We start from the raw sequence: 13,389 nt of genomic DNA, 5'->3' as shown, positions 1-13,389 counted from the left end.
ATGAACCCGATCGCACCATTAAGAGCTAAAAATTGAAAAAGTTCCCTATACCGTGTGAGGCCTCAGAGGGAAAAACCCCTCCCACACCCTCGTCCGCGCACATTCGCATGCCGAGATGCCGAGTCATGAAAATCTCACTCGTATTTTTTTTTTTAACTTGGCATCCCTGCAGGTGTTCTCTGTAGAGGTGTCATGGGGGGGGGGGGGAGGGGAAGGAGCCCTGAGAGTTACCCTCATGGGAACTGTCCTCCAGATTGCAATCAAATCTGCTGAAAGTTGTCCTTTCATGGGAGCTGTTCTGCAAAGCTCCCCGGCTGATCATACCTACTCCACTTTTCTCACTTAATTTATTGGTGAGTTTAATACTACTGACAAAAGATTTGAAATTAATTGTTATGTAATTTTCTTTATGTAACACTACCACTCTATAGCAGATGCTGATGTACCATTGCAGCACTGCAATGAAATAGCATACTCGAAATGATTGGAAAAAAAATACTGGTTGAAACCTGATAAAATTACTGCTAGATCCACTCTGATGTGGTTCTGCTGCACTGGCTGCAAAATTGGTAGGTGAAAAAAGACTCCCGTTATTATAAAGGTCATTATACAGAAATAAAAATGCATTTTTTTTTTTTTTTTTTTTGCAATTCACCACCAAATTGGAGATAAGCTAGGATACATGTGAAGAGTTTGTTCGCCAACACAGATAAGTCCATATTTGCCAAGTGGAGATATTTGCGATTAAAGGTCAAGAAAACTAAAGAGAATAATAAGAAATTTTTGCTTCTTTTGACCATAACTTCAAAAATAAACCTTCGTATGTAGTGACCAACATATCATTGAAAAAGTATTATTTTTTACTTTATGACGTACGTACTTCAAAATCTTCAAAAACGGATTTATCGGTTTTTGCGAACAATCTCTTCATGTATAGTGGAATTGCAAATTCTTCTGCAATATAAACATATAGGGATTTTTTTTTTACTCAAAACGTTGCATGGCCATTCTAAGGGATTGTTCATGTAACGTGGAGTATTACAGTGATGCACTCCAGAATACTCTTGTATATGGGGGGGGGGGGGGGGGGTAACAAACGAGAGAGCAAAACCTGAATAATAAACTGATCCTTGTGTGTTCTTATTAGAACAATCTTCCCTCCCCTCCCCCCCCCCCCCCATATGAGTACCAAATTAACCACAATTAAACTGGCAAGAGATTCACCAGCTGCATGCAGATTAAGAGCTGTCACCTTACAAAGAGATTGCAATATATAGTGTGACCAAAACACTGCACTAAGAATGGTTGTATACGAATGTATTATCATTGGATCCATGACACTCCTGCGACAATTGCTCCAAAAAAAAAAAAAAAAATGTGCACGCTATATAAAGCCAAACATCAATTCTACCTGGCACCAACATAACCCAAACCCTATTTCTCATCCTTACATCAAACTATAATTAAAACCCTGTCACAATCCTAACCCTAAGTCTTCTGGAAAAAAAAAACAAACACCTGAACAATGTTGTGCCACCACTATTGCAGATGCCCCAAAAGCTGGTCTTCAATGTATAACTCCATGTGCTGCTTTAAACAAGTGGAATGTTGTGTATGATTATTTGAAGAGTTTGTTTACAAAAACCGATAAGTCCATTTTTGTCATATGGAGATATTTGCGATTAAAGGTCAAGAAAAATACAGAGAATAATAAGAAAAATTTTGATTCTTTTGACCATAACTTCAAAAATATACCTTTATTATGTAGTGACCAATATATCATCTAAAAGGTATTATTTTGTACTTTATGACAGAGACCGGACTTCAAAATCTTCAAAAATGGACTTATCGATTTTTGCAAACAAACCCTTCATTTTTTTTTCTTTTCTTTTTCTGTGAGATTCTATAACTTTGATATATTAAAACTGCATCAAGACCAAGTTGTAATATATTACTTGTGACGACACTGAATACAACGGCACTGTAATTTCTTGTGTACATGATTAGAAAGGCATTGTTCATACACACAGTACATGTATAGATGTCTATAGAGGAACCCAGGCCTATACCTGAAGGGCCTAAAAATATGAACACATTATTAAACCTATATTTAAAAGCCATTGGATGATGTACAGATTTCATGCTAACCGCGAAGGTCATTATAAACATTTTCTGTCTTTGAACGCAATTTCAATTATCACAAAGTCTACATCATTTGTATATTATAATATACTAGTGATAACATTCGTATGTTGCACATGTGTAGTAGGCCTGCTATTTCGCGATCCATTACTTGTCCATGGAATTTGATACTCCAACAATTTCGGTGATCCTTTACTTCAGTCCATCATGTTTGTACATTTTTATCCTGTCAAACCGGGTAATGTGTAAATCAACATGTGTCACTACATATAGGACTATACATTGTCAATAGGGCCTACCGGACCTTATGTATGGAAGAAACACAATCACTTCGGTTGTGTACGATTCTATTCATGTACTAGCGTACTTATGCTCGACGCTGATATTGAGGTCAAAAGTTCACATAAAAGTTCCTCATGAATAATCACGTTGTGTCGCCGTCAATCCAAAAGTTCGCTCGCAGGTTTGTGCATGGCAGTGGAACGCATTTAGGCCTAGAAAATGCATAATTATGACGGATGCATAACGAAAATATAGCACATTTTATATAACGCCTGGAGAGATCCTTGTCATTTGATTGGTTGTTTCTTCTGTAAAGTATGACCCCCCCCCCCCCCCCCAAAAAAAAAGACAAACAAACAAACAAACAAACAAACCAAAGTCCCTTAAACATTGAATGCACATGAAGTATATTCCTAAAACTTTATAATAGCCTTATAGCTACATGTACTGTCCTGTATGTCTACTGCCAATGTTGTAGCCAGTGTAATTCTTTGATTATACACTGTCACGGCATGGTACAACTGTAAACCTACTAGGCATCACATAAAGATAATATACAAATACTGAATGTTTATGAGTACAATGGACAGAATATTTCATGAGGTGAAAGATGAAATGATCCTTTCAACGTATTAAGTTTTTGGCTATTTTTCTCTCTGTGTATTCTTCTTTCACGTGTCTCAAGAATACTGTATTCATTATCTTTTCTTCATTTTTTTTCGATGTAACTTCTAAGGGAAAAGGTGGAAAAGCAGCATCTGAATGTGCTGTATTTTCTCAACGGTGTAATTAAATTCATTACATGAATTTCATTCTTGTATGTTTTTTATTAGGTAAGATAAATCTGATAATCTAATAGCTGATAGAAATCAAGACCGTCGATGAGTAATACGACCACCTATACTAAACATTTGGCATTACCTTTGTGACATTGTATAAGCAAAAGGTGTCATTTACAAGAATGAATATAATATATCTTGTGTTCAAAGCTGTACAGTATGTCACAATGTACTTTCAAGTCCTGGGGCCTGGTGCTTGACATCATGCACGTATAGAATATCACAGCATACCCACAGGTAAGTCACTGTTGGTAGGGATGTCAGAATTTCATGCCATTGTATACATCTAACGAAGTAAGTTTGCTTTCAGATTAGTTGTCAAACACTTATTAGCTGTTAAGCTATTCATGTAAGAAATAGACATACCTACAAAGTGTCTGTACTTTATTCTGGGGACAATCAATGGCTCAAACGTAACTCCCTGCTAGCAGTAACGCACGGTATCTACCGGTAACTAACAGTAGATGCAGTATGTGGGACTACATGAGAGTCGCGTAATTTCTACAGTTTTCCCTTTGCTCTTGTCGACTGCTTTTAATTAACGATCTTCTCCTGGGGTGGTTTGGTTTGTCAATGAGTTCTCCTTCATTTTCCTACATTGCTTGATAAAAATGTAATAAGTTTTTCAAGATATTGGTCACATTTGCGTGGTGATTTTAACAGAAAGCCAAAAAGCCCAAAGCCCAAAGCCAACCTTCTTTGTTCACGGATTAAGTCAGTGGACAATGGCAGAGGGTCAAGCCAATGCTGCACTCTGATTGGTCAATTTCCCTATGATGTCATTGGAGTGGATGTAGTACCTTTTGCAACCGAACTAAAATGGACGCAGTACCTTTTGCAACCGAACTGATTTTTAAATGTAATTTTTTAACACTTTCTGGTTGGAAATTCAGCTTTTCGTTTAATAGTATAGGTGTAAAGAGGTCCTAAAAATGAGTACATCAAGACCAAAAAGTCGATTTTGATTAAAAATGGATGTAATACCTTTTGCAACTGAGCTCTTCAAATAACCCTTTTTTTGTTGCTATTTTCAAACAAAAAGGACATGATGATTCTGTTTCTGTAAAATCAACGATGTTTTCATTAAACATGTTCCATATACTAAGTTTTGTTTTTGATTGTGTGTGTGTGTGTGTGTGTGTGTGTGTGTAATAATATTGATGAAAAGCCGTCTTGGAGCCAGCACACAGATGTTGTCTTCAATAAACTTTCAAAAGTATCGGTTTATTGGCTTGATTTCATTTGTATCAAAAAGAAGTTTTTTTTTTATTATTGTATAGTTCTCTAATTTTGCCTTATTTGAATTATTGTTTACAAATCTGGGCAACCAGTAGTAAACAAAATATGTCAAGGCTTTTCAAATTACAAAGAAAGCAATCAGAACTGTATCATATAGTGATAACCGTGCTCATACAAAGCCGATATTTGATAGGTTGCAAATTCTTAATATTTGTAAGATTTATATAATTCCTCAAAAAAAGTTCTGTAAGTCCAATTTCATGTATCATATTTCTCTTAAAACGTTATTGTTATTAACAAACTACTTTAACCTCAACAGCCAGGTGAATAATCATACATGTGTAACAAGAAAAATTTTTAATTATCACATGTCATCTGTAAGATTAAGCTCTCATAAAAGATATGGAAGAGTTATCAGATAGAATAAAATGAAGTCAGACTTTTACGATTTTTAAAACCCATCTTAGGCAGTATTAGGGTGACAAAAGGTCTTTGGAATAAAGAAATAAGATTCTTTGTTTCATTTTTTTAATGTGTGTGTGTCTTTGTTTGTGCTGTTGTTTGATATTTTGTAATTAAAATGTTATCCATTTTATACATGTGACAGGTCTTGGCTTCCTTTAAGGCTCCGCGTTTCTGTTAAGTTCCTAATGCTTCATATTTTTTTTTTTTTAATGTTGGTGTTTATATTTTGTATCCGTTGCAGACATGTCAGGTACGATATTTAATTATACACTTGACGACATGAGTCTGAATGTAATGTATTTGTTCTTACATGTTCTTTATTTTCTCTATTTGTTTGTATGATGTTTATGAAGTATTGAATAGACAAATCTTAAATCCTAAAAATCCTAAATTTTGCTTTTGTCTCATTACTTTCAAACCTAATCCCCCTCAGTTAAGTCAAGTCATGCTGTTGTATCTCCGTTGTCAAACTTATTTTGTCTTAATTATTTTTGAGTAATGAACTTGTAATTGAGAGCATGTTTTTTTTCTAATTCTTGAGTGGTCTACAATCAAGTAAAGCAATTCAGTTGAAATCTTCAACACTTTGTTGAACAAAGGTGTGCTGACAAAATATTTCAGGAATGTAGTTATACCTTTCCATGAAAATACCATTCGCCAAGCAACTTCATCTGAATAAAATGCATGTATGCTTTCTTCTTTTGTTCTGCTTCCTTGAGCACCCTATCATGCATGGATTTTTTTTTTTTAATGAAGCTTTTGTACTGCCATAATACAGTAGTACAGTAGTTTGTATACATTGTAATTTCTTTTAGATTTTAAGAACATCACATTCCGCATCCACATTAACTGAAATCTTCAACAATGTACCCGTTAAAGCAAATTCAAATGTGTTTGAATCTTATAGTTTGAAAATCATCTGGAAATCTCTATTATAATTCAGCACTATGCGACTCTTCGCGGGCATCACTGTGACCTATGCGCACACTCTAAGGGACTGCATAGCGATAATCCAAATTATAACATCACTACTCGAAATCAATTTAACTTGCAATGTCTTTCTTACTTTATCGTTTGTGTGTCTGTGTGTGTGTGTGTGTGTGTGTGTGTGTGTGTGTGAGTGTGTGTGTGTATTTCATCACAGGTTGCGAGTGTCATTATCATCCATTATAGCTTTATTTGCAGACGCCGATTGTCCGGTTACGAACAGTTTTAAATACTGTAGGGCTGAACTATTAAAGGTATGGGGTACATTATTAGTGGGGATGAGATTTTGGCTTTTAGCTTTTTTGCGAAATGCCAAGAAAACACTTATAAAATTGTGCAGAGCATACCATTTTAAAAGGAATTCACAGTTTATTTGATGAAAATCGGGTTTGGAATGACTGAAACATTCTAAAACAAAGTAAAACAAAGCGATCGTAACAAAGTGTGGGTCCCACACTTATTAGAATCGCTCTGTTTTGGATATCTCAGCCATTTCAAAACCAATTTATCAAATAAACGTTGAATTCCTCATGGAATTACATGCTCTTTCATATTTCATAAAGGTATCTCATTATCTCACCAACATGTTATAAATCTGAAATTACACTGTAGGTCTCAACCAAAACTATACGATCCCTTTAACGAAGGTTAGCATCCTCGAACACACTCTTTATATTCCGTATCTAACTCAAATGTTACATAGGTAATACGAAAGATCTTTGAGAGAATGTCCATAGATCAATATTTTTCTCAACTCGACCCCCCCCCCCAAAAAAAAAAAAACAACAACAACAACAATAACAATAAAACCAATAGATACTAGCATTAAACCTTGCTGTGATTTGCGCGAACGCTGGAGTGATTCCCTAGACGATTGTCAAAGAGAGCTTGATGAAACGCTTTTCAGTAAATAATAATGAAGATAATGAAAAAAAATTGTCTGAACCTCTTATTGTCAATCGTGGCACCATGGTCATCCGGTTGGACTGAAGGCGAGGTATTAAGCAATATGAACTGAGTGGCTTGCCAATTTCACAAGGAGGTCAATTTTGAAAGGATCATCTGAATGCTGAAATACAGGCCTACGTGTAAAAAAAAAAACACAAAAAAAAAGCTTGTTAGGACATTGAAGTGCCTCAGGATATAAAACTCACAAACCATTACATGACACTGGGGTACTCACCCATAAATTGACAAAAACGTATTAACGATTGTATAGTATATCTACGCTTTCAAAAAAAAGAATATCAGCAGCTATCACATTTGCCTATAGGTCACCGGTGATCAAAATACGCAGCAATCAAAAAGAACAGATCCATCTTACAACGGGTTCCGTGTAGCGTGAAGAATAGTGGCTGATTCCTATAGCGTGAAACTTTTTTGTCAAGCATCTCTGAGACTTCGATTGCCATTCTACGTGCTGATTCCCGTAGGATCGGTTGGCTGTCGATGTGCAAAACATTTCAGTGGAGATCTTAATTGTTTTTACACTGTTAAAGTATTTGATGTTGATTGTGCCTTTCTTGTGATTTCTTGTGATTTCTTCTTAAAAACGCACTTTGACATTCAGGACTTTACTATATCAACTTATCCGAAGGTGTTTCACGTTGTTTCCAGGGCTTTCCATAAATGGTATGGCTGCTTCGACAGAAAGCACGTCTTGTAAAGATTCTACTGACCACTGGCGCTTCCTTGTAGTTCTGAGTAGATTTACTGTACTAATGATTGAAGCAGGGATCTCAAAGGCATTCGGTGTGCTGATACCGCGGATGGTGGGACTGTACGACACTGACTACAAAACCATTGGGTTTATTTGCGGTTTGATCCCAGCTTTGACGTACATACTTGGTAAGCCACTTTTACAGACAGTTGTAGCACGTGTTTGATACTCCCTTCCCTTTTCTTGCTTAGAGATGATTTCACCTAATCCAAAATAGGGTGTAAAATTTAAATAAATAAATGCCACTTCATCGCCTATAAAGGTAATTTAACTTTAACGATAAAATTGTAGTCTCTTTTGTTATTTTTTTCACAAGAAATCCAATAAGATTATGCATTTTTTTAAGTTCTGCCTAAAAAAAGGGTAAAGTTTCTGAAGTGAAACTATATTTGTCGTCACTTTGTAGTTACAATGCCCAAACTTTGTTTGCTGAATATTAACCACATCTGTACACGTATCCAGCAATGGATACAACCATGATACATAGAGGATTAGGGACTGTCCGAGGACGATAAATAAATAAATGAATAAATAAATAAATAAATAAATAAATGAGTATTCAGACTGAGTGAAACAGAGATAAAAAGGTAGATTATTAAGTAATGGAAGATGTGTCACCTTACCTGATAGTTTTAATGACCTAATGAATTTCGAATCTTGGTACCGTTACAGCCCGGTTCAAATGCGGGAAAAAAAATCAATTTTGGATGACCGACTTTATTTATTCATTTATTTATTTATTTATTTATTTATAGGAGAGCTATCATTTTTTTTTTTTTTACGTAGACACACCATTAAAGGTTTGCGGCTCAAAGGCCAAAACAAAACAAAAGAGCAAGCATATCGAGATATTAGCAGTTGTCTAAAACAAAACAAAAAAAAATGATGCAGATTCTTGTGGACATTACATGCTCATAATTGTTTTATTAATGACATTACCATTTTAGGTGAATTATTTCCAACAATAATCATCATATCACATTCAATCTCATGTTTTATTGCTGATATTGTTCATATTTACAATTTTCCTTCTAGATCATATTCTAGAATTATCATATCGGCTATAAGGTTCCCCTTGGAAATATAGGCCTATTCATAAAATCCGATGAGTGATGCTAATCTTCTGTACTAATTAGTGATGATAATTCTCTATTCTCCGTTGAATATCTGACCTTCTGACATATTCATTTCAATTTTTGTTTTTGTGAATTGGTTCTCAAGCTGAAGTGTAAAGCTTTGAAATTGTACATAAGAAGTGAAATTAATTTTTCCCGACTTTTGTGGGTATTGAGATGAGTCATCACATAAATTTATGCTGCTTTATTTCCAAGAAAACAGCAAACGATCTAGTAAGACTAAGAATATTTAATCAAAGGCAACGACATAATGTCTTAAAGAGCAGAACGGGGGGGGGGGGGGGGGCAGGTGGAAATACCCATAATATTAATCAAACTTCAACACACTTATTTCATTCCCATGTCGGCTATACTCCCCTATTAGGTCCGCTTGCCTACGCACTGCTGCAAGTTCTGCACCCGAAATATGTTGCAGTGGCAGGAGGGCTCCTTTCTTCTATTTCTTTAATGTGCATTCCAGCCATGCCATCCGTTGCTGCAGTGGGTGCCTTAGTATTTGCCTCAGGTAAAAAGCGATTATAAAACGTCTGATTACGAAAATGAAACACACATTTTTTTAAAGAAATGATAATCCTATAAAGGTGGATTTCTCGTTTGACGTATAGTATACATTATGTAACCCTCCGCCAAAATACAACACCAAACATTTGTAATAATGTAGGAGTGTTGTTGCTACAAACCCGAGCTCCAACCACTATACAGACATGAGGGTAAACTCCTTCATTACTATTCTCAGAATGTTGTCCAACCTGACGGTCATCACATCCTGTGGTCAGTCTACACACCCTACCTCCCTAGGAGCCTAACCTCTCCCATAAACATTTCTGGATAACTTGTCTCCCCATTGTCTACCAGTGCTAAGTTTCTCCCTCATCATCCCCATCATGTAATATGTGAGTCACTGGTGTCAGTGACCCATGGATTGGCAGTGGTCATTATTAACCCACTCCTTTGTTTTATTATAATTTGAATCCCTCTATTTTGAATATATGAATATTGTAGATTAAGCCCCTCCTTCTAGTATACATGTATTATAAAAATGACCATGTGCTTTTGGAAGAGTTCTCTCTTTCACCCTCTTCGGGTAAAGACACATAAAGCGTTGGTCTCCCTTGCCATCCCTCTTTAGGGGCAATATGTGGCCGTCGGATAGGTAGCACCTATTACACCAAATATTGAATCTTGTATCCTCGCCTGGAATATTATTCCTTTGACTAAATAAAGAGCCCGGAATTGTATACTTTATAATATGAACTGGTCTCTTGGTCTCTTCTGTGCGCTGTCGAGAAACGTTACCAATGTAACACAGCCAATACGCCATCGAACATCAACGCTACAAAAATAAAGGTGTTACATTCTGGTGGCAGCGGTGGGATTTGACGAGCCTATCTCCACATTATACTGCTCTGGATTTTTCAGTTTATGGACTGTTTTATACCATTTGTTTCTCGACTGTGGATCATCTTGCGACAGCGACCTATCTCTTCTGCGGAACTGAATTCGAGCCTTTGTGCAGGAAAGGCTCCTGCTGACACAATATTTTTTTTGCACTGTGAGATTGCAGTTTCACACAGTGAACAGCTGTGAACTATCACTTCTGCAGAGTTAACTATATCTATCATCACTTTCCTGGATTTTGGAGCAGTGGATTGATACCCGTTTTATGCTTCAAGCAACGTGATATTTGTGCTCCTCAGCCGATTGTATCCTGTTGTGATATCGTCATCGCAGCATCATCGCCTGCTGGATTGTTTCGTATTTAATGTAAGCTGTTCGCCACTGCTGGAGAACCAACCTTTGCTGTTTTACAGTGCTGAGCTGTTCTTCATCCTGGATCTTTTTTTGTTTTTCATCGCTGACTTGTGCTGTGTAATGCTGTTTAATGTTAACGTGAGTCTACCTGTGCTGTACCTGGCTGTGTCTCCTGTTCAGTCGTCATCAACCAGTGACGTCATACATGGACTGTACTGAGCTACCGGTCATCTACGAGGGATCTGGATGAGTTCCTCTTATTCATATAATTTTTTTCCTTTTTCACTGAACATTAATTACTTGATTTGGACAGACTCTTTTACAAATAGTCTTTTCTCTTGTCTTAATCCTGTCCTCTTTTTATGAGATTTGTTTTTGATGTTCTGAGGATTGGTACGTATAGCTTGATTATACTCCGTTGTTTTAACAATTTTTTTTTTGCTTTCATTTTATGCGCATGTTGGTATACGTATTTAATTGTAATTGTGTGACGTGTGGTTGTTCGTTGATGAAATTTCTTGTTTTTCTTACATTGATTACGGTTCATGATATATTGCTAGTTTTGTATGTCAGTTTATGCTTGATTGAGCATAAGTTTGTTTGCTGATTTTTTCCTTTTTATGTTTGCATAGGGTGATTTATTCACATCTCCATATTTTGTTCTCTTCATCTCTCATTTTCTTCTCTCTTCTCTCTCTCTCTCTCTCTCTCTCCCCTGTGTGATCAATATTAGCAAGTTAGTTTTGAAGTTGGTTCTTTCTCATTCTTAACGTGGTTAAACCGTTTCTCTACTAACAATGGCCACGTGTGTACAGTCCTCTCCTACTCCATCACAGTTTTCCCCCACCACCCCTTTCACCCCCGCCCCCTCTGTCGATGATTTGAGCAGAGTAGTAGAGTCGCTTGCACAACTTCAGGTTCAAGTTGTTGATTTGGCGAATACTGTCACCAGTCGTTCGCACCACAACCACCATCATTATACAGCCGCGAGACATCGTTCCCCCCTCCCCATACTCTTGCTCAGTGCCACATTCACATCCTTACCACTCGTATACATCTCGTCAGGAGGATATACCGTATCGTTCCCCTTCCCCGTACTCCCGTTCTAACTCACCAAATCGATATCTCCCTTCATCCTCCTATTGTCACTATCCACGTACTCGCTCCCCATCCCCATATCATCCTAACAATTCACGGCAGTATTCCCGTCGGGAATATCGTTCTCCTGATCGGTCTTCCAGTTATGGTGGACCTGACGTGCGATTTTCACGCCAAGATTACATGCGATACAGGACTGATAGTCCCGCTCGCCCCCCTCCATCTCACTCCCCGTATCGTTCCCATGACTACCGCACCCCCACTTTCTCTCGCCATGTTTCATTTGCAGACAATCAAAATGGCGGCCCCCATCTGGATCTCAGCATGCCTTTTCTCAGCCGGGAAACAGGTATTAGCTGGTACTGCGGGTCGACTACCAGCATCAATCTCTCCTGATAGACCCACTGATTCCCTTCGCTCCGATTGCCTTCCTCGTATTTTTGTCAGAATTGACAACATGCAAATTCCTGCTCTTATAGATACTGGTACATCTGTCTCTCTTGTTAGTGATCAACTGTGCTCAGCCATTCCTGGCTTGCGTGCACGTCCTGTCCATTCATTACCTGTTAAGGTAAATTCTGTATCTGCTAACCCCCTTGACACATTAGGTGCAATTAATGTGAATTTTTCTATGACCTCTCATTGCTTCACATTTCCATTTCAGGTGGCCCGTGACATTGATCCCCCTTTACTATTTATCATTGGCTGGGATTTCTTGCTTCACTATCAGACACAGCTTGACTTCACTTCAGGTGTCATCATTATTGGCAATGCCACTGTCCCTCTCATGCACCCACATGAGGTCACACCACTGGTGTGTAATGCTGTTGTTGCCCCCTCCCGAATCCCCACGGAACCACTAAGTGATTCTGTGTGTTCTATTCTCAACGCCTCTCCCCCTTCACGTCATCCACTATCACCTCCCCCACTTCATCCCCCACCTCCACCACCACCTCATCCTCCACCTCCACCTCCGCCACCTCCTCCTGCTCTTCGTGTCCCACCTCCTCCTCCTCCTCCTCATCCCCCACCCCCTCCTCCTCCACCACCCCAACCTCCCTTTTCACCTGTGTCTACCTGTGATATTCATGACCCAGATTTCCATACCCCGGAAGATAGTAATGACCTCTGTTTCTCGTTAGTTAATGAAGGTTTCAGATTACATCAAGCACAACACCAGGACCCAATCATTCGTGAAGTTCGGTCCTGGGTGAGATCTGGGAAATTTCCCCACAAGTCATCTATCCCTCGTTATGAGTCTGCTCTTTGCAAATTTCACTCAGAACGTGATCGCCTTGTGCTCCATGATGGCTTACTTTGTAGATTAAGACGTGCTTCAAATGGTTCCCTCGATCGTCAGGTTGTCATGCCGCATTCCCTCGATCCTAATGTGTTGGCTATTTTGCATGGTTCCCCATTTTCTGGACATTTTGGTGCTGCTAAAATTATCCAGCAAGCTGACAAGGTTTGCTATTGGCGGTCTATGCGCCGAGACATTACAGATTTCTGTCTCCGCTGTGCGCCGTGCCAAGCACGTCGCAATCCCGTTCCCGCACTCCGTGCTCTCCTTTAACCCATTACCTCTTCTCGTCCCTCTGAACACATTGCCGCTGACCTGACTGAACTACCCCTCATCTCATGAGATGACAAAGACATTAAATGCCATCTCATTGACCCATCCTCCTCTTCTTCACAGCCGAAAGTAATTCACTGCAATCGGCTGAAGCCT

The 13,389-nt window shown here is 38.2% G+C and overlaps 1 protein-coding gene across 1 annotated transcript in view; it reads right to left on the bottom strand.

Annotated features, from left to right (window-relative positions):
- Positions 1 to 11,733, bottom strand: part of LOC139710628 (carbohydrate sulfotransferase 15-like) — a 57,039-nt gene extending 45,306 nt beyond the window's left edge. The window contains exon 1 of the mRNA XM_071622552.1: positions 11,677 to 11,733. Coding sequence (XP_071478653.1) covers positions 11,677 to 11,733 — 57 coding nt within the window. The remainder of the gene's footprint in view (positions 1 to 11,676) is intronic.
- Positions 11,734 to 13,389: the final 1,656 nt, after the last annotated feature.

This window comes from Diadema antillarum, unplaced genomic scaffold (genome assembly GCF_040938485.1).
Source record: "Diadema antillarum isolate AM-2024a unplaced genomic scaffold, OU_Dant_1.0 seq00001549_RagTag, whole genome shotgun sequence".
NCBI classification, from domain to species: Eukaryota; Metazoa; Echinodermata; class Echinoidea; order Diadematoida; family Diadematidae; genus Diadema; species Diadema antillarum.
This window is presented reverse-complemented; position numbering and strand designations above follow the sequence as displayed.